This window comes from Haliotis asinina, chromosome 15, assembly GCF_037392515.1.
Source record: "Haliotis asinina isolate JCU_RB_2024 chromosome 15, JCU_Hal_asi_v2, whole genome shotgun sequence".
NCBI classification, from domain to species: Eukaryota; Metazoa; Mollusca; class Gastropoda; order Lepetellida; family Haliotidae; genus Haliotis; species Haliotis asinina.
In genome coordinates, this window is record NC_090294.1 from 8,819,064 (window position 1) to 8,839,994 (window position 20,931).

General features: G+C 38.4%; 2 protein-coding genes across 2 annotated transcripts in view; one reads left to right on the forward strand and one right to left on the reverse strand.

The window, feature by feature from the left end:
* LOC137266022 (dynein axonemal assembly factor 9-like) overlaps positions 1-20,931 on the forward strand; it is a 126,130-nt gene that overhangs the window by 46,648 nt on the left and 58,551 nt on the right. The gene's annotated exons all lie outside the window — the stretch shown is intronic.
* On the reverse strand, positions 16,389-18,796 carry LOC137266035 (vertebrate ancient opsin-like). Its single transcript, XM_067801534.1, has one exon. It carries the CDS (start codon positions 18,147-18,149, stop codon positions 17,082-17,084), a length of 1,068 nt encoding a protein of 355 aa, XP_067657635.1. The 5' UTR covers positions 18,150-18,796; the 3' UTR covers positions 16,389-17,081.

A 20,931-nucleotide genomic window follows, 5' to 3' on the forward strand; every position in this document is an offset into this window, starting at 1 on the left:
GGCATGGTTAGAATTAAGTGTGATATTTCTGTAACGGACGGATAGCAGTACTGAGGTGTGTCCCTTCAAATAACTTGCCTCTGTGTTTTGATCCAATGATGGCCATGGCTGTGATTCCTGGTTTGTCAACACAAAATTTTTTTCAGGGTTTGACCAACGCTTACAACTTTCTTCACTGTGGTGCCCATGAGGATTTGGGTTGGAATTGGCCTTCAATAAGCCTGTTGAAAGAGGCAACTAATATGATTGGGTGGTCAGGCGCAATGGCATGGTTGACACATGTCATTGTATCCTGATTGTTTAGATTGATGGTTATGCTGTTGATCACAGGATTGTCTGGTCTAGACATGATTATTTACAGACTGTTGCCATATACCTAGAATAGTGCAGGTCAGACCTCACTCACTCACTCACTCACTCACTCACTCACTCACCCAATCACCCACCCACCCACCCACTCACTCACTCACTCACTCACTCACTCACTCACTCACTGTGGTTGCATGAAGGTGACAAAACCTGAAATACCTTTTGATGTTTTAGTTAGTTAGGATTTTTACAGCTTTGAACAATATTCAGGGAATTATATCATGGTAACAAACACCAGAAACGGTTTCCACACATTATTGCCACATGGGGAATTCATTCTGTTCCTTCAGTGTGACTACTCAGCTACCCCACCACCAAATTCTTGTCTTTAGTTGGTCTTTCAAGTACTTCTCAAGTACATCACAGTAAATACCTACATACAGTTGGATGTATTTCTGGAGACCTTCAGAAGTTGTCTGTGTTTTTAGCAATTATATCTTCTTGTTGACATGTGGAGTTGACATTTCCTGTATTTCGATCCATTACCACCCCCTGGGACCACTGTCCTGCAGTGAAATGTTCAGTTGTCGAAGTTTAAAGGCAGCCGGACTCTGCTGTAGGCGACTTGCATTTCATCCACCTCTAACACCACGTCAAAGGCAAGCGCGTTTGAGATCACTGTATCATGATGTGATAATAAACATTATGATGACACTCTTAGTTCTATCACTTCTAAGAAATGTTTCTAAGGTTGTGTTAGGCTATGCATCGTTTGACCTTTTATTAATGACGACTAAAGTCCGTTTGGCTCAAATGAGGACAATGTATTGCAATCTAACTCGGAAACTGTTAAACATAGCATACTCAATGAAACACTGATCGTAATCAAACCATCATATCAACTCTGTATTTTGAAGAATTTTTGTCCTAAAACTAAAAAAGGTTGTTTAACAATCTATCATTAAAATATTCACAGAGTTCACTGTTTGTTACGAGGGAGGAGTGCAGAGAAAGGGACAGCCAGATGTTCGTGAAGCACATGCACAAGTGCTGAGAAAGTCATTTCTTCATTAACCTGTGCTGTGCTGTGCCGTCTCCATCCTTTCTCGCACAATAGCTGGGACTTTAATTTCTGATTCTATACCAATAAAGCTTAGATCCAAATGATGTATTTCAGTCATCTTCACTTCTATATGCTCCATGTGCATGTTTGAAAAGACTGTACGATACCGATCACTGCAAGAAAATACACTATCACTGTAAGCATGCACAGTGGGTGTACAGTCGTTGGACCCTGATCACTTCAAGATCACATTTAGATAGATAAAATGAATATTATGCATTCAGTAGGGCAAAGACGTCACACATGTGGAAAAGCGTATCATTAATAATATCAGTTCATAGAAATGCTGTAAAATGAAACCATTAGGAAATAAACTTAGTATTTGTCTATGTGAAAAGATATGTTCTGCCAAATATCAACGATTGCTTCTTTCATGTTTGACCTAGCAACTTGATACACCCCTTGAGAATAATAATATAAGTCCCACTGCAGTTATAAGCTCAGAGCTGACAACACTGATTCCCTGAGGGTAGGTAATAATCCATTAGTACTTCTTTCAAACTGATATCTTTCAAATGCAGTGCTTATTTTCCTTATCACTGACAATGTGCCTGCTGTAACTAAAGCTGCTAGCGTGTGATATCACTGACCCCTGTGCAGTTGGCAAGCAGCAATGTGCCTGTGCAGGTTGAGTTGTTTCATAATGTCGTTTACATTGATACAAAGAACAAATCAACTATCACCTGTGGTCAACTGTAGTGTTCATTCACACATCTATGTAGAAGAAAAGTAGTTTCACTCTGTTAACCCCATAAATCTTGTGTAATTATTATTCACAAAGTTAATGGATTTTGTTTGATTGCTTATGCACTAACTTGCTTAAGTTTGAGCTGCAAAGTTTAGAAATTCTTCAGTTGATCGCAGCACTTGCAGAGTCCGAGCAGGAGACACAGTTAGAGTCAGGAACCTTCCCCGTCACTTGTCTGGAAAATCAGAATGTGATTATTTAAGCTACAAACCATTTTGGCCACAACTTGAGGCTGATGGATTGCCATTAACAGTTTGAGATTTACTTAGTATCTTTGATGAGGCTGGGTTGGCGTGCCAGGGTCCTGTGATCGCACATCTTGATTGTGCTATGTGAGGTGAATTGTAAGTGTCACCAAGCCAGCCAGGCACATGCTGTGGAGCAGTCATATGAGATATATCAGAATTGATCTCAGAATTGATTTAGATAACACAGATATTCATTAGACTAGTTTGAGGAAATGATATCTTTTCTAGGTTATCTTATTTCCATTGGCTTCCTTCCAAGTCACATTTGAGACCAACTACAAACAAAACTCCATTTTCGTAAATTAGTAGATAAAAGGGGTCTACCTCCTTATTTGCATGAGTTTTAATATTTCCTCTGCGTCAGATCTCTATGACTAAGAAAGGCCCTAAATAGGAGTGAAGGATTTCATGGCTATATGCAGAACTGGCTTAATTCCAGAGTAACGTTCAGGCAGCAGAGATGACAATTATGTACGTCAGTAGGAGTTTATGAGGTTTTTTTTATTGAGAAGAAATGTAATATGCCACAGAACTCAAATGGATGCAAGCACTGATTCTCCGAAAGAAGACAGAAAAATCATTAACATTATTTTAAGTTTAAATTGTTCTTTAAATGCTACATTACAGCTAATCTATTCCCAATGTTTTTAGGTTTGCGTGTGTGTTATACTTGAAGTGGTGTTGTGAAGCCCCTGAGAATCAAAATAAAGACATTGCAGCTGTTTTTGTTATTCCATGAAACAGAGTTCGTGTAAGTGTGGATTGTCATGCAAGTGTAGTGTTGAGGAAACAATGTAAGTAGGCTGGGGAGGTAGTCTGGCTAACAGAATTTGAGTATACAGAGGTGGAAATGAAGGATTTATTTCCCTGGACATCAGTGAAGTAATTGTGAATGCAGGATATGGACACCTATGATGTCAGGAAACTACATGTCTCGTTTTAGCAGATTTGATATGGGGTTCAAATCTGAGACTACAACCATTTTACTACAACCAGGATTATAACCCTGTAAGTCTGAATTGTGGTAGCTTGGATTAAAATAACTGTTTAACTATCTGAACTGGTTGAATTGTTCTTAGTATTTAAAAGTAAGACATTTTTTCCAAATAAAATTTTTTTATGTCAAATTTTATAGCAGAGTAGAAAGAAATTATCCAATTATAGTATTACTATTAGTACAATTGAGATGTTTTTGGTCGTGTAGGTCAGTGGACCTGAGATTTGGATGTATTGAATAAAAACAAACCCCAGGACACCCTTAAGTTGGAACACTGATAAAAATTAATTTCTTTGAAAACAAAATGCACTTATGATATTATTGACATTTTTGTGTAAAAATGTACTTGGAATATATCTTAATTAACCTGTATTTATAGTAACAATATATTGTCATAGTTGTATCTTTTCACAATGAATGCTCCAAATGATCAGATGTTGAATGGTGTACATATGGAAGAGTGTTATGCACCTCCATCATAAAATGACTAGAATAAAGACTAGCTTACTCACTGTCTATTTGTATCTATGAATAGGGTCACAACTCATAGTTGCCTTTTGCAACATGACCACAACATGTGTCAGATCAGTTGTTTTCTGGACATGTTCTCTTGTCAACTTATAATGTAAACACACCAAAAGAACATTTTCTTAAATTTGATTATCCTTATATGTTGACTACATCTGAGCTGTGAACTGAAATGAATTGCAATTTTTTAGGAGTGTCTACTCAATCATCCCAAGCAGGATGTTTGATTTGACATCCTCATTTGAAGAGATTAAGTACCAAGAGGTGTACGGCATGTTGCAGCTGGAGACTGCTTTCCTGTCACAAACACAATAATTGGCAAGTGTCAGTACACATAACCTTTCACATTATTCATGCATGATTACCTGACCGGTCATCAGCCTTTTTCATGAAAATTCTCATTTTATGTCGTGATATATTCAAACAAAAAGGGGTAATAAACCTTGCTAATGGTTCTATTCTCCATTAAATGTGAGACCATCAAAATTTCCAATTGATTTTGTGAATCACACATGATGCGAAAGGAATAATTCATGCCAGACCCCACAGATTTCAGCCAATATTTTCATCAAATAGAGCAAAAGATCTTCCTGTGAAAGACTGTAAAGCAATACTGTCTTATGCCGCCTTTCAAGACCAAGTGGTGAATGGTGTAGGATTTTCTGCCTGCCTTCGTGGGTGTCTCTCCCAACATGTCTGATAGATGGCCTTTTCATGCATGGCGCCAATCCGACATCTCTGATTGTGTGCTGCCACTAAAATGAAGGATTTTAAGAGTAAGATGCATGCAAATTGTGGCAAGTGTCGCACAGTCCATGCTCATGTAGCTTTATAAGAAGCAGAGAAGCAAGTTAGATGAATGTATGTATATTGATAAATGTCAAGGGGATAAAAGCAGCCTTTGATAATTCAGTTATTTTGTGTTAAATCCTGTGCAGGCCTTTACCCTAAGAGTCTGCATGTGGTGAAGAGAGATTGTGATGTATACTTGACTTGTCTCTGTCAGACAGCCACAAGAGGCCATGCCCTCAAGTAGTTGCCACACTGTTTGTTTCATGTCTGTGCACAAGTTATTTCAATGAATACCCACCATATTACAAGATATATCTACTCCAGCTGTTGAATACTTGTCCTTCTTTTTGGGGGGGTACAATAGGACATTCAGGTGACATTGTTTCATGTCTTTATCTGTGGTTTAGGGTTTGTAAATGGTTTGCTGAAGTAGTAAAATGTTGATTAGAATAGGATTTAATATTCAAAAACCCTTCGTGTTGTTATAGTTACATGCTTTTGTGACATTTGAAATTAAGACTGATGAGATATTGCTGGAATATCACTCACTCACCCACCCACTCACTCACTGAAATTAAGGGTGAAGATCAAAGTATTCTTGTCATACTTAGATGATTAAATGGTCAAGATTGTAGGGATCTCTAGTTTTAAGTAAGCTAAACTTACTAAAACACTGCTAGTGGGTTGTTATGTTTTTGACATTGACAAAAAGTACAACCAACGGTTCATCTGTGAAACTACCAACTGCTGCAATGAATAATGCAAAGATGCCTAGCTCTGAAGAGACAAGCTTTGTCCCCCCCCACACACACACACACACCACCACCACCACCACGGTCATGTCAGGATCAGCTGATCTTTTATTCAAATTCCACCTTGATTGTAGCCAATCGCTTTTGATTTGATTCACCTTGAATGTTATCTTTGGCTTGTCAGCAATGTTCTGTGTTCCTTGGTAAATGTCTACAGCCTGTGTCACCAAGGATTTCCTTTAACACTGATGCCAGCTCAGCTGCACATCACAAGTTTGAGTTGGATAACAATTGTAATTCCTTAAAGTCAGGGTTCAGGGAAAGGGTTAACAGGTCTGCAATTTTCCATATGAGCAAATCTGCTTTTCAGGGGATTTCATTTTCAGTCAATAAATAACAGCTGTAATTGTCATATCTGTACTCACTCACTCAACATTTCTGAGACGATTTGAGGAAAAATACAGTCAACTTGACATTCCACATTTCTCCCGCATCACAAGATTTATGAAGCATTGACAAGTCTCTGGAAGTAGGATTTGCTTGACAAAGGAATCTCTTTGAAGGTGTCATCATTTCTACAGCTATGTTTCAGGGTTGGCTGGGTATGTTGCAAATGTGAAGGGATGAAGAGTTTTTTTTTTATCCTCCACTTAACCCACTCCAAAACCTTGACTCCAAAAGTTTGACTCCAAAACAGGTTCTCCAGTCTACTAGGAAGTCATAATGCAAAGTGAATTTATGTATCAGTGTAGTGTGAAATAATTGATGCAGACTGTTCCTAGAACATCAGCTAGGGTGTGTTTAATAATCCCTTATGCAGTTATCTCTATGTCGACATTCAGACTCTTATACTACAGTGGTAATGTCCTCAAGTTTATGACTCAATCATTTATTCATAGCAATATCTCTGCCTTATAATGATGCTCCCCACTGCCTCCAATCCAAGCCTGGATCAGTATTATGATTTGATATGCTCTCACTGATGGGATTGTGATAAGAGGCATCTAGCACTCTGCACAGTACCCCCTCCCACTGATGGGGAAACAAAGATACTTCTATTGCGTTCATCTTCCTCAATCTGAATTGCATCTGCTTTATTCCAAGTCAATTTCAGGCCGTTCTATTGAAGTAGTACTGTGGGTCCATGAAGACTAATAAACTGTCTGTTCCATCCACTGTTTGTCGACACTACCATCAGCGGTGTAAGCTTTTCATAATGACTTGCTTAGTTTGTTGACTATAACTTGGGGATAATCTGTTATTATGGTTCCACAGATTTAGTTTATTATCTAGGTAGTTTGAAATAGAATTGCCTTCTGTGTTAAGTTGTTCCTGAGATAAAGTGGCAGTGTATATCTATCAGTGAGCTGTTCACTCTTGGGACTTGTTGCACCAGAAGCTGTTTCAGGATCTAGTACATTGCATTACATGCTAGGCAATGTTCATTGGTGTGAAAACACTTTCCCCTGTGTCTATCTCAGTGGTTCTTTTGAAAAACTTGTATCATTGAATGGGAATCAGTTTACTTTTTATGTGATTCAATGAAAATGTCAGTCACTCTCCTGAGAAAATCAGGCCTATTTTCAGGAGATCAATTGTGAGATAGGGTATGTCTAATTTTCATACAATGGCTGCATGTTATCATTGCATGGGCAAGTTTATACTGGCTGTTTTTCCCTGACTTTGCTGCAGAATGTCCCTAAGCATAATTCATTTTGATTGGTGTATTTAGTAGCCAGAAGGATGATGGGGTAAGCATAGTGGATAACACATGACACTTAAGACTCTGGTTCAGCTCAGGACCAACATGTACAATGTTCCACTGTAATTTTGCTGGATCATTGCTAAAACCAAACTCCTTCACTCCATGGCGAGTTGATTGCCTCTGTGATTTACTGGTTAGAGCATCTGACCAGAGAGCAGGAGGTTGTGTGTCTGATCCTCAGCCTCATCATGCCAAAAGACGCCAAAATATGGTGCCTGGTCCCTGTCTGATGCTCGGCATTAATGGGGGCATCAAGGACAGGTTGGTTTGATGTCAGTATGCTGTGTCTGAGTAGTATATTCATATGTAACTGCTGCATGGTATCTCCATGGGCTAACACTATAAAACCAGCTTAGGTCTGGGCTAGTACAAACAGCCACACACACATGCATGCATGCACATCATCATATGAGCAAAATATTCTTAAGTGCCACGCTAAACCCCATTCACCTCACCTCGCTGTAGCCAGTTTATACCTTCCAGCATGAACCACTATCACCAATCAGTAAGATCTGCTCCGTAACCAAATGTGTGGGAATGGTTAAACATTCATGACTAATCATTGGTTGAAGAAAGCATGTGATGATTAATTAAAGGATTGCATTCTTAACACTCAAGTCAGTGAATCCCATTCTGATTGACACAAAACTTTTAAATTCCGTTAACTTTTATTGCAAAGTTCACATGTTCTTAAATTTGTGCACTTGGATGTCATTTTTTTTGTTTGAACTTTTTCTTGTCTAATTAGTTTCATTTGTGGTTGAACTTTGTTGAATGATTATAGGGGAAAATGGAGGTTTACAGATTTCTGACAGGATAAACTGACCTCAGTTATCACTTTGCACATCAGTGACTACACTGTTCTAGCATATTGTTCATAGTTACGCATTGTAGTCCTTCTGATTATGTTCTGAAACAAAATGGCAGATATATCAGATGTTCCAGACACAAAAATGTTTTACTGAGGACGTCTCTGTTAGACAGTTGACCTTGTTGACCTCACCTTCTTTGGCCAGGTCTATTAAGATAGACCCTAAACACATGACTGTGTTTCATAGTGGCTGTCTGATAGTTTCATTGTTGGCTCTCAGAGAATTCCAGAACTTCTATCCACTGAGGCTGATGTATGACAGTATTCAATTTATTTTTAATGGGAGCAGTAGTGAAAGAAGTAGATCTGAAGAGCTTTCAAACTCCAGAAATCAATACCAACTTTGTGATAACAAGGCCTCTTACTGTCTTGTAGACTCTTCTTGTAACACATATCGGCCAGATTGGGTCTGATTCCTGGATAGGGAGTGGAGGAGTCAGTCTCTGGGGCCAGTCAGCTAACGGTGCTGAGGTGGGACAGGGTCAGTGGCAGATTAGGTGGAGATCAGGGAGATCTGAGGAGGAATAAACAGAAGTTTGTCAGTAGGTGCTGAGAGGCTGACTGAAGAGTGCAGATTGATAATTAGACACCTGCTGTCTGGTGCCATGTCCCAGGACACACATTTGGAGCAGGGCAAGTGCTTCATGGCTTTAGAGTGCAGATTGTTCTTGAAACACCTGGTGTCAACCATCATATCCAAGAACTAAGGCAAAGATAAATTTAGACGTGTGGCTTTGGGGTGCAGGTTGTTGTTTTATCTTGCCGCATCAGCTGATGACTTCTCTCAAGACAAGTGTCGGGTGCCCTAACCAGCAACATTAACAGGCCCTGGATGGCGGCCAGTGTCATCATATTTACCTATGATTGGGATCATTGGTTGTCATAACCATCGTTAGACATAAAAGTGGCAAACAGCTTGAATGGGTTACTACCTCATAGTATCTCAGGAATATTTAATGCCTCTTTAGTCATTTTGGGATCTGTTTGATCAAAAGTAGGGACTATTTAATGAAAGGTATGTCAGGTCAGGATGAGAGTAGATGCCCTTCTCAAAAACATAAAGGACAGTATAGGTATAGATATGCTAAACATACACTCATGTGTACTATATGCCTTTTGGAAAGTTGACATTGTGTAGAAATCCAGTACACTTTGAGATGAAGGGATCTATTTACAAGTGTGTTACAGTAAAGGCAAAGCAGTCTGTAGGATGTTTAGTAGGTCTGGATCATTCACTGTCAGAAATATCTACATGATTGCAGCAGTAATGGGATGAAGAGTGATACATACAGCTTGGGAAGAGAATGTTTTAGATGGGACAGGAAATGATAAATGTTCTAACCACTCAGATAATAATGAGACTCAGGGGACAGGAACATGGCACCTATGAGCAATGGAATGAAGACAGGGATCTAGTGAGGTGATCAAGTACAAGCTTTATCTATAACTGCCACAGGAGTTAGTGCTAAGACAGTTTGAATATCTAGGTGCTGGTTCTCATTTACTTGGTGACTGTGAGTTTACATTTACCTGATGTGTCCTGTTGTTCACTGGTTTGGGCTGACCTGAGGTATTGGCATTGAACACGGAGCTGGCACTCATCAAACATTCCTCATTCATTGATCAATATATGTGATTGGAATAGACGTTGAAGGACTTAGTGAGGCAGTAAAGGTTTTAACACTTGCCAGCCTTGTGTTCTGATAGGATTTGTTCAAGAGATCCATGTACTGTAATGTGATGTATGGATGTAGTCTGTTGTTCACACTCTGAATACCCACACCTTGTTCAGTGCCACAGCATTCCTGTCTTTCCTTCAGTCTCATTGCTATTGCCCTTCTGGACATATGAAAAGAATGATATGGTCAAATTCTTGAAATGTTTTTCAAATACCAACAATTATGAATCATCAATGAATACAGACACTTTAAACCAAACCAAACTGGTTCATTGCACCTGGGCCCACTTGCACAAAAGAATCTTAGCGCTACAATGATTGTAACTCCCATTCTCCAACATAGGCTCAAGATAGTCATAGCACTAAGATCGCTTTGTGCAAGTGGGCCCTGGTAGGAACTAGTCCTTTGAGCCTAATGGTGACAAATTCACTGATCCTATTGGTGACTGACTCGATCAGTCTAGTAATGAATAGTTCGCTGATCCTATTGGTGACTCACAAACTCCAGTAAGTAAATGGTTCACTGAACCTTTTGGTGACTGACTCACACAGTCTAGTAGTGAATGGTTCACTGGTCCTAATGGTAACTGGCTCACACAGTCTAATAGTGAATGGTTCACTGATCCTATTCGTGACTGACTCACACAGTCTAGTAGTGAATGGTTCACTGATCCTATTGGTACCTCATAAGGTCTAATAGTGAATGGTTCACTGATCCTATTTGTCTTATAGTGAATGGTGACAAATTCACTGATCCTGACATGTACATATGTTCACAGTACAAAATACGAGCAGCTGGTTCAAAGAGCACACGAAAATAGGTTGACTAGGTTTTTTATTTCCCTATTATAAGATTAAGAGCAATACTATTGAATCATTTGTCACAAAGCCTGTTTGTGAGTCATCTTGTGTTGTTTCAACAATGAAGTGTAATTACTGCTTTCCATTACAGTCAACTGAAAGTTGCTGTTTAATGATTCAAGTGATACAAATAAAAATAAATACAATATGAAAACATATTAACAAACAGTTATCAGATATTTGCTTAAGTAACTGAAAATATGTTATTGTGTGATTAAGAGATTAGGCGACATGTTTCATTTCCATAGGACAAAGGGTGGTGTCATGGATAGTATCGATGAAACGTTCACTTAGAGTGACTTCTGTGGGGTTGGCTTAATACTCCGTAAATTAACAGACATCTTCACTCCAAACAGAGCTGGGCTATGTACATTTGGTAATCAATGCCATGTCGACAATATCCTGGTGAACGCTACCCCGAGAGATGTCCGTGATTGTAATGTATACATATCTGACCACTCTCCGACTGATACAGACACAAGGGAATCTGGTCCAACATTGGAACAGTATGAGTGAAGTCTGTCTGCTGGTCTTTATTACATTGAAACAAAGGGATTAATATAATTGTCAAATAGTGAGGTTAATAGTGTGCATTTTGTTCCTCTGTGTGCACTTGTTCCAATTTTACTTTAGTATAGAGGCATTTGTAATCATGTTTATTAATTTTACATAAAATGTCATTCAAGAGTATTTGTCCATAAGAGTGAGTGAGTGAGTTGGTTTTAGGAAACGTTTAGCAATATTCCAGCAATATCATGAGATGGGCCACCATAAATGGACTTTGCACGTTGTATCCATGTGGGGAATCGAACCCAAGTCATTGGCATGATGAGCGAACACTTTAACCACTAGGCTATCCTACTGCCCTTGTCCATAAGAAAATGAAACGTGTGTGTGTGCAGTGAAATGAATGTGTGGCAGTTATTTTGTAGGTCAATCAAAACTTTATGAATATTTATGAACTTCCACCAAGTTTCATTCTATTGATGTGGTTACAGGCAGTGAGATTGCAATGGAATGATGTCAGAGTTCAAAGAACCGTGTGACACAGCCTTCATCTATCTTTGTCGAAAGCAATATGCAATATGTTGTAAAATGGGAATTAAGTCTCTTTTTATTTGATGTAGTATCTTTGAACATTTTACTTTTGCCTGTGATTCTCAGCCTCATTGACTGACTTATATCATGAAGTTGAAACACTCCCATACCAAGAAGTGTAAGTTATGTAGTGTCGATAGCACACCACTAGTCATCCTTGACTGGACTTGAAGAGTTTCATAGACTCTCTATCTGTCTTCATCTATGATTCCTTCTACAAGTTTACTTGATCATCATGACGTCCCACCAGGATCCATCATTCACTGCACGCATGTACGATGATCATGTGGTAGATATTACATCTGTATGCTTTCAGTGATTACAGATTGGTGATTTATGGCACCATCAGGCCTCTAGCACACAAGACTTCTTAGCCCTTACCCTCCAGCTTAACACAGACTTAAGATAGTCATAACCAGGATGATATGTTGGAACAGACCCAAATGTCTTGATGTTGGCTGGAGATGTTCATGAATCTCTGCTGCTGATGTCTCTGTTTAGTTCCTAGTGGACTGCTGTGTAATAAAGGAAGACATGTTAACTTCAGTTGGTCCACTGAGCTAGATGCAGACAGCTTGACCTATTTCTGGCAGAAGCATTATGATATTATAACTGTGTAGGGGATATCTTCAGAATTGAGTGTTTTGGATCAATCCACGTGTCTTATTCATCATACAAACTGGCTAATAGGAAGTGTGATATTGTGATTGGGCTATTACAGGGTGTGGACATCATGACATTTGGCTGTCATGCCCCAGAAGTAATAAATGTCATAATTATGATCATGAAAACATGTAAACTGATATTTATAAGCAGATGATCTTTACAGTGTCAATGTAATATTTTCATCACTGATACAGAGCTGGTTTTATCAGATAGCAAAATTGAGATTTGACTTATATGATACTATTTCATTTCTATCCCCAGTCTGTATGACTTTAAAGTTATAAATATAGTCAGAACTGCAGGAAAACTAAGCTAAATTTAGTTCTATGCGTTTACAGCATGACCAAGAGTATTATCTCAGTGTTGTGTTCAGTGTCAACATGCGTTTTGATTCTAATTTCTGATTTGAGTATTCGTATGTGATTATTCAAGTTCTGGGGATTAGGTTAAGGAAATTTTCTTCTCATAACCAAAACTATTGATGAGTTCACCAGGGTTCAAGTATTATCTGTTAATTTCCTTCTCCTTATTGGGTGCCTGTAAGCCAGGAAGTCTGAGCCTTTGTATTACTGCTGAATAGGTAGACCTCAGTGAGTACTCTTGCACTCCTCCTATCTCAGCTTCTGAAGGGGAGGATGTTAAGTCCAATCAATATACTGTAAGTGCAATGAATATTGATGAGACTTATACAAAATATGATTGATAACATCTTGTTACGTTATTCCAACTTGTAAGGGAGAGAATATTCATCATGTTGGGACATTGTTTATTACAAAAGTTTGTAACAGTGTGTTGTAAGAGCTCTGATAAATTGGTGAGCTACAGGATTTACATCAGTATTACATTTGTTGCTGGGAGCTAGATGAAGTGGCATAATTTCATTGGTATTCTGCTGGATGACACTAATCATTCCTGGGATATATCATACCTATATTAACTGTATAGACCTTTCTGTGTGATATCCTGGTGCATAGCAGACTAGTCCTTAAGCAGCAGTACTAAGAACTTAGTCACTATGACAGAAACATTGTGGTCACCTGGGAGAACAGACGTCTGTCATGGATACTGCGCATGTAGTGTCTTACCCTGGTTGATAATAAGCAATATTGTTGTACAGACGGAAAGCTGAATTGCATCATGACCATTGAAATATGAGGAGAAACTATTTGTTTTCGTTCAAATGCTGGAACTGTAACTGTAGAGTGCAATAACTTTTCTCATTGTAGTGATTCTCAACTAGTGATAATTCAGTTATTGTAGTTTGACAAATACAAAACCTTGTCAGCCTTTGTTCCTGAAAAAATGGTCAGAATAATGGGTCGTTTCTTTAGCCTAGACATTTCATTTGTTTCTACAATTTTCTTTCTTAATATGATTATTAGAATACACAGACTAACATTCTCAAATTACACACTTATGGGTTATCTGTCCCTTTTGAGTGAAAGTTGGACGCCCCTTGACAATATAATTTGAGCTTGTGACTAAGTCTCTCATTCCTTTGGGACAGATACCAAATTGCTCAAAGCTCATTGGTTATATTTGAATTGTTCTCTCAGTTATGAGCTTGTGGTTTTGAGAGTGAGTGTAGGGGATTATGTAGAGAATGTCAACGAGGACAAATTACAGCTTGTCAGTGTCACAAGTGAGAGACTGATGTTGGTACATGTACTTAGAGCCTCTGTATTGGACTTTACATTTTTATTTATCTAGGGTGAATATCAAACATGTACTGGCAAACAAGGTTAAGTTGAGCACTGATCTGACTTCTGTATTATCATATAGGAGTGCTGCCCACTGGTGCTTGCCATCGTGAGCAAAGGGGCCCAAGACTGACCATGCTTAGCTAACTGTGACATGTTTAGTTCTCTCCAAATGTACATCTATATATCCAGATATTACCAACTGGCTACACCAACCATGTGAGAGTCATGGGCAAGGCATGTGCAGCACTGCAAAGTATCAATTTCACCATCATGCACTGCACATGCACTAGCTTACAAATGGGTTTGCTAATAGCCTTGCACTGCCTACATCTTGTAAATGCATTCTCTGCGCCACTCCCACTTACCCTTGTTTGCCAGTAAGCTCTGTGGTTCCACAGTTTGTGTATTATTGGAATCCTGTCCTTACAAAAGCAGCTTAACTGATGTCATCATGTTCCATCAAATAACAGTACAAATAGTATGATGATGTATTATGGCAAATGAAAATCACATTAAGAGCCATGCAGTTATTATAACGTTATTACACTCAGACATGTCTCAGCCATTCAATGGTTTCACTTGTTTCTGTAATATTTGATTTTAGACATTTTTTTGTAGGTTAGTGAGGTCAAGTGTAAGAAAAATCAAATAAAAGCAGAAAGAGAATAAAACAACTTTAAACCTAACTAATTGCAATGGTTTATTTTGGTTGAAATGAAAAACACAAGATTTTCAGAAGAAATGGTGACAAGAACATGTTAAAAATCTCTATTTTTATCAAAATAATCTTTTGTCTGTTGATATATTGCTGTGTTACATTACAACTTCTTTGTGTTAAATTAATTACAAGCAGTTCTAATCTGAAAGGTATTTATAATCTATATTGAATTTCAGTTCAAAACCACCTGGTAAGGAAATGAGGGACTTAAACATTTACGTAACTATCAAACTACAGTTATGGTGAGGACCTGTAGACTTTCATGCTTATTTTAAGAAACAGTGCAATCGTTTGAAGTTTCAGCCAGATATATAATATGGTAGGATGTATATCAGGAAAGGCTCAGTATCCATGTTATTTGATCATGATTTATTCCACAGATGGGCTTAGAATTGATACTATCACATAACCTCTTGACACGACCATCATCTTACGGTTTGATCTCTGTCTCAATTTAATTGTATTAAAATCATTAAATGTTGGAAGTAGAAAAAATATCACCATCTTTTTTCGGGGATCGCTGGAAGATTCCGTTTGTTGCACTTTTGACTGCCTACACTAGGTCTACTTTTTACTCGCTCAATTTTTGCTCATTGCCAACCACTTTTAGATGCAATCATTTACAGGAAGAAAAACACCAACAAATGCATTAGATGCGTCATCCAAGTCTTTTAGCATTGGAGCTTTAGTTCTTTTCCATCTCTCAATTGAATTTCGAACTTTTTCATGGAAGTTCCTGCAGTTTTGTCAATCTCCACTTCCCCCTACTTGGAGATGCGGCTGGTGGAATACGTCGGTGTGTTAGTGAGGCTGTGAAAGCTCCACAGCTGCTGGAGAAGCCAAGTGACAGGAACAGTGTGTGTGACAGCACTGATGTTGATTAAGTACAGGCAACTGCCTTGCTACTTCCTGCTAATGGTCCCTTGAGGGAGATATCAACAAGCAGTCTCGGTCTCACTCAATGTTACTCCAACCAAGTCACTCTGTGGCAGTGTGGCTGTGACTTATTTTTTCTCATCTTGGTAATCTGTTTATAAATAATTGCTGTTATTTTGAGTTCACACTTCCTGCATTAAAAGCTCATGATATTAGAAGCAGTAGACATGGTGTGTGTCAACATACAGACAACGCACAGATTTGATGATAAACAGTTTTGATGATTGCTGTCCTGGTTTTGTTGAGATGGGAAAAGTGGAAACTTATTTGAATTTAAAGCCAGACAGTAAGACATTTGATAACTACTCGTGAAAAGCATGATTTTTAAAAAAACATTTTAGCACATCTGTTCAAATGTAACTGATTTTAAACTGTTGTTTGTTTCAATTTTCAATCACTTTAGGTAGTACTGCAGAACATCAGAGACTGATCTTTGTCACTAGCTTCCCAAATGTTAGGTTTAATTGAATTATGTTGTATGAGATCATGGTACTCAAGAACTCAGGATGCAAGAGAGAGTTAGCTTGAGAGTAAACAAGTTAGGAGACACAGATTGTACATCATTCAAATGTTTATTGTACATAGTTCAAATGTTTATTGTACATAGTAAAGACATGAAGTGAACCTTGTCATAACAATCTTTGGAAAAAATATGATTGTCTGAAAAAAAAGGCATGAAGAATTTTAAAAAATATATCAAAAACATTTTGGAGTATGTGTCAGCGTATGTAGCAATTGCTTGTGATCAGGGCAGCTGTAACAAAACAGTTTAAAAGCATTAATCTAAATTTCTAAACTACACAAATCTAAACCATTACACCTTCAAAACAGTTGCTTTGTTTTTGTGTATTGACCTCATTCATACACTGCTAGCTAGGTTTTATGAGGCTCTTTCACTCAAAGTCACACAAAGGAAGTTATTCATGGCAACAATTGTATTAGAAAATGACTCATATTTCTCAGTTAAACGAAAAGAAAGTTTAAGCTCTCCACAAAATTTTTATGACTGTCAAATTTTCAGTTTTATCTCACTTTTATCTCACCTCGATCTCACCCAAACAAAATTTTCAAATAAATATCTGGTCATGTCACCATGCCAAGCTATTACGTTGGCATGTTAGAAATGTGAATACTTAATACAATTAATAAGTTCAGGACCATGAAAAGTTTTGCCTTTAAGCAATTCCTTTGTTTTTACTTCTGTAACTTGTTTGTGTGATGGTATTGAGGTGTAGGGGATGATCTGTATGTGCCCTTGCTTGACTGTCTGACCCCTGCTGCTGCATCATCAACAACAGCAGCAGCAGAGGGCCAAGAGCGTCAGACGGAACTGTTTGTTGTAGCAGAAGTAAAGGATGAGATGGAGGGCATGGTGGAGGAAGAAGCTGACACTAAACAGGTTGTACAGACTGGCAAACATACGGCTGTCTGAACTAATCCAGCCCGGCAGGGCATACGCTAGAAGGTCCAGCAGACAGAATGGTGTGGTGAATATCACATACACACTGATTATCAGAATTAAAAGTTTTGACAAAGCTATTTCCTCCTTAATCTTACGGTTTAGGGTTAGTCCGCTAGAGTGTTTGACTGACATGTAGCGCCGTGTCATTGTGGAACGTCTGGTCCTACAACTGAGAGTTACTGAGATTGAAAGCATCATGAAGTAAGGGAGAAACAGCGTTATAGTTTTAACATACCAGAAATACATGGTGTTGTACTCTGGTGTGGTTGTCGACTCTGTCTTTTCTGAAATGAGAACTGTAACATTATGTGAGGAATCAAAAACATCTGTAGCTGCATATTCCCAGAATCTTGGTAAGGCGCTTACAAGACCTACACAAAACACCATCACAACCACAACGCCTGCTTGAGCAGAAGTACACAAGGTGTTTGAACGGGTGGCAGACACAGTGAGGGCCCGCTCGAAGCTCATCATCACTATAAGCCATATTGTAGTGTACCAAAACCAGTCCCTGCAGCTGATGGCATAGCCCTGAATGTAGGTAAGCACTGGATGGTAGCCTATGTAGTGTTGCAGCACTAAAACCACTGTACAAGAGATGAGGAGTATCGTTGCTATGGACAGGCCCAGCAGGTATGTGTCAAGGGACATCCTGATCTGCTTGGACAACACAATGATGCTGATGATCTCGGTGACGAAGGCAAAGGAGATGATGACCGGCAGCGCCAGGAAACAGAAATAGTCACTAATCTCCATCCAGTACAAGGTAGTGTTGGCTGGCTGGAGGCCATTTGTACACAATGCATGGGTGGTCAGGCAATGCTTCAGAGGTGGAATCAGGAATGGAAAATCATTCTTCGGGTACAAAACAAAATACGGCATCTTCATTGTCATATGGATGTGTCTTTCTTCACATATGATTGTCAATATGAAATATTGTTGCAGTTTGATAAACTCACTAGTAGAAAATAAAGTTACTTCAAATCTGTCAACAGATGACTAGTTTAGCCTCTCCAACAAATGAACACAAGTATATATTCCAAATGTATTTCAGGAATTCACTTCTAGAATTATTAAATGTTATTGCTGAGATATAATATCTAATGTGGACTGACCTGAATAAGTAGTTATGGAATCCAATCCTGATAAAAGTCACTATCTCAAAGAAAGTACTTCCATTGAAAGCATTACAGATATGTCCATCACAGAATGACCACACACAAGTACTTGAACAGGCTTCCTTGAACGGTTCACACCTTCTCTCCTGTGGAGCACGATACCCTCATCTGGGTTTAAACTTTCCTTGGCTGGGTTTAAACTTGTGTCTCTCACTGTGTTCCGGAGTGAAGTATGGAGGCAGTGGTCTCTATCTTTTCCAATGGCAATCATACAACAGGGAATTTTTCTGAAGAATATTGATTTTCAGGGAATCTGATTTGGATGTAGCTCTCCTTAAGTTGTCACATGTGTGAGTCCAATTGTGTCAATGTGTGTCTCGTTCAGCATCAGTTCAGGAAAACCTGTAGGGCTAATAGATTCCCAGCATCATGCGTGTATACTGCAATGAAAATTAAGAGAAATGAATCCAATTTGGTTCAGAGTTGTGCCCCCGATTTCACTTGCTTCACACAAGCATGAAGATATAAGCTTAAATCAGGTACAAGGAGCACTGCCACTGCTTTCTGTGTAGGAATTTGCTAGTTTTCTGCTTTGGTGGTGCTAATGATAGTGTTATCGGTTCATGAATTAGTCATGGCAGAAGAAATGGATAATTTACATGGGGACAAGTCAATCACCTGATAGTTATCTAATGGTGATGGGGAATTCCTAGCGTGAGTGCTTTTACTCTTGTTTTTATTTCCACCAACTTCAGCAACATTTCCATTTTGATCGAACTTTGGAAAGTGTCAATAGATTAGGTTAACAGGAGCAAAAAAGTTAACATATTCGCAATGAGAGGAGTAAATCCTTGAGAGCTGTTCAAACTTTTATGAGCTTTCAAACTTTTTATGAACTTTTTTACCATAGCTATGTGACAGTCATATGCGAATAAACCTAACTTTGATCTGCTGTTTTGTTCTTCATCATGACACATGATACAGCAATGCAGGGCATAGAGTGAAGCATGCAACAAAAAAAGTCCCTTTTTAGATAGAATTATTACCCTGTTGACAAGAACATGTTTCGAAAATCAGGCTTAAAACTAAGTTGTAATGTCAGTGTTGACTGATTGTAAGATTGTGAATGACATACACGAACAGTATTATTTGAAAATATTGTTTCAAAAAGTGGTCTCTTGAGTTCTGGTTGTGATGCTTATTCACTCCGTCTATATCGATTGTTACAAAACCTATTTCATCAAAACCTAAGCTGTCGGGTTGAAAAACATTTGGCAAGGTTAAAATGATCTGTGGATTGCGGATGATAAATGTGATGATTGCAAGTGTTTTTCTACCATTCCAATAACTTTCATTCTGTCACAGCCAAGTAGTCAAACAGGTTCACTCCTGCTGCAGTGTGTACTCCTCTCCTCTAGTAATGGCTAAACCTGTCATGTTTGGGGAAGGATGGGTTTTACTTGTAGCAAATGGCTTTCCACCAAGAGTAATGATTCTTCTGGGTAAAGATCTGCTGCACTACCATGAGGCATACTATCTACTGTACAACATCATACCACTTGTAGCTAAAAGGTGTTAATTTGTTATGAATTTTATTCAGTTTATTTATCTTTGAATCTGAAACCAGGTTTATGTCATATTCTAGTTTGAAAATAGGTTTGTACCCTGGTCAGTTTGAAATTAGACTGGTATGTTTGTGTAAGAGCAATCAAACACTATTTTCTTATGATAAATATTGTTAGGAAGGTCAGTGACAGTTTGTGTAATGTTTCAAATGTGTAGATGTTCAGTAATGTTTGTAAGTAACATCAGTAGTCTGATAACTCTAAGAAAAAACTGTCCCGTTATCTGTTAAATTGTGTCAGTTTCTAAGGCAACAGTTCATTAATAAGATTAAAAAGATAATGACCTGAGTGTTTTGCCTTTAGATATCACTGTCATTTTAAAGTGACCTTAATCTGACCTCATAGGTGAGAGGTCTAAAGTTATCTATCTCTTTAGTCACTGTTAAAATAAGATAAAAAATAAGATAAACATTATTGTCCTGCAAGGGAAATGTTTCTTGCATACAAAGAGCCAACACAATGCATATAACAACTACACACAATGTCAAGCTAATCAGAATATAATGACAAATCATAACGTAATTAAGTACATGATATAGTATGATTACTCGTGCCTCAGACCCGTGAAGGTCCCGGGGTAGAATAGGCCTTCAGCAACCCATGCTTGCCATAAAAGGTGACTATGCTTGTCGTAAGAGGCGACTAACGGGATCGGGTGGTCAGACTAGCTGACTTGATTGACACATGTCATCGGTTCCCCATTGCGCAGATCGATGCTCATGTTGTTGTTCACTGGATTGTCTGGTCCAGACTCGATTATTTACAGACCGTCGCCATATCGCTGGAATATTGCTAAGTGCGACGTAAAACTAAACTCACTCACTCACTCACTCACTTGTGCCTCATCATAGATTTCACTATAGAAATATTTTGAGGAAGATTTAGAAGTTTTATGCTGTACGGGACAAATGATTTTGAAGTTCTATTTCATTT

Excerpts from the sequence above, each read along its gene's own strand:
- LOC137266035 (XM_067801534.1), bottom strand. The coding sequence starts at position 18,149 with ATGACAATGAAGATGCCGTATTTTGTTTTGTACCCGAAGAATGATTTT.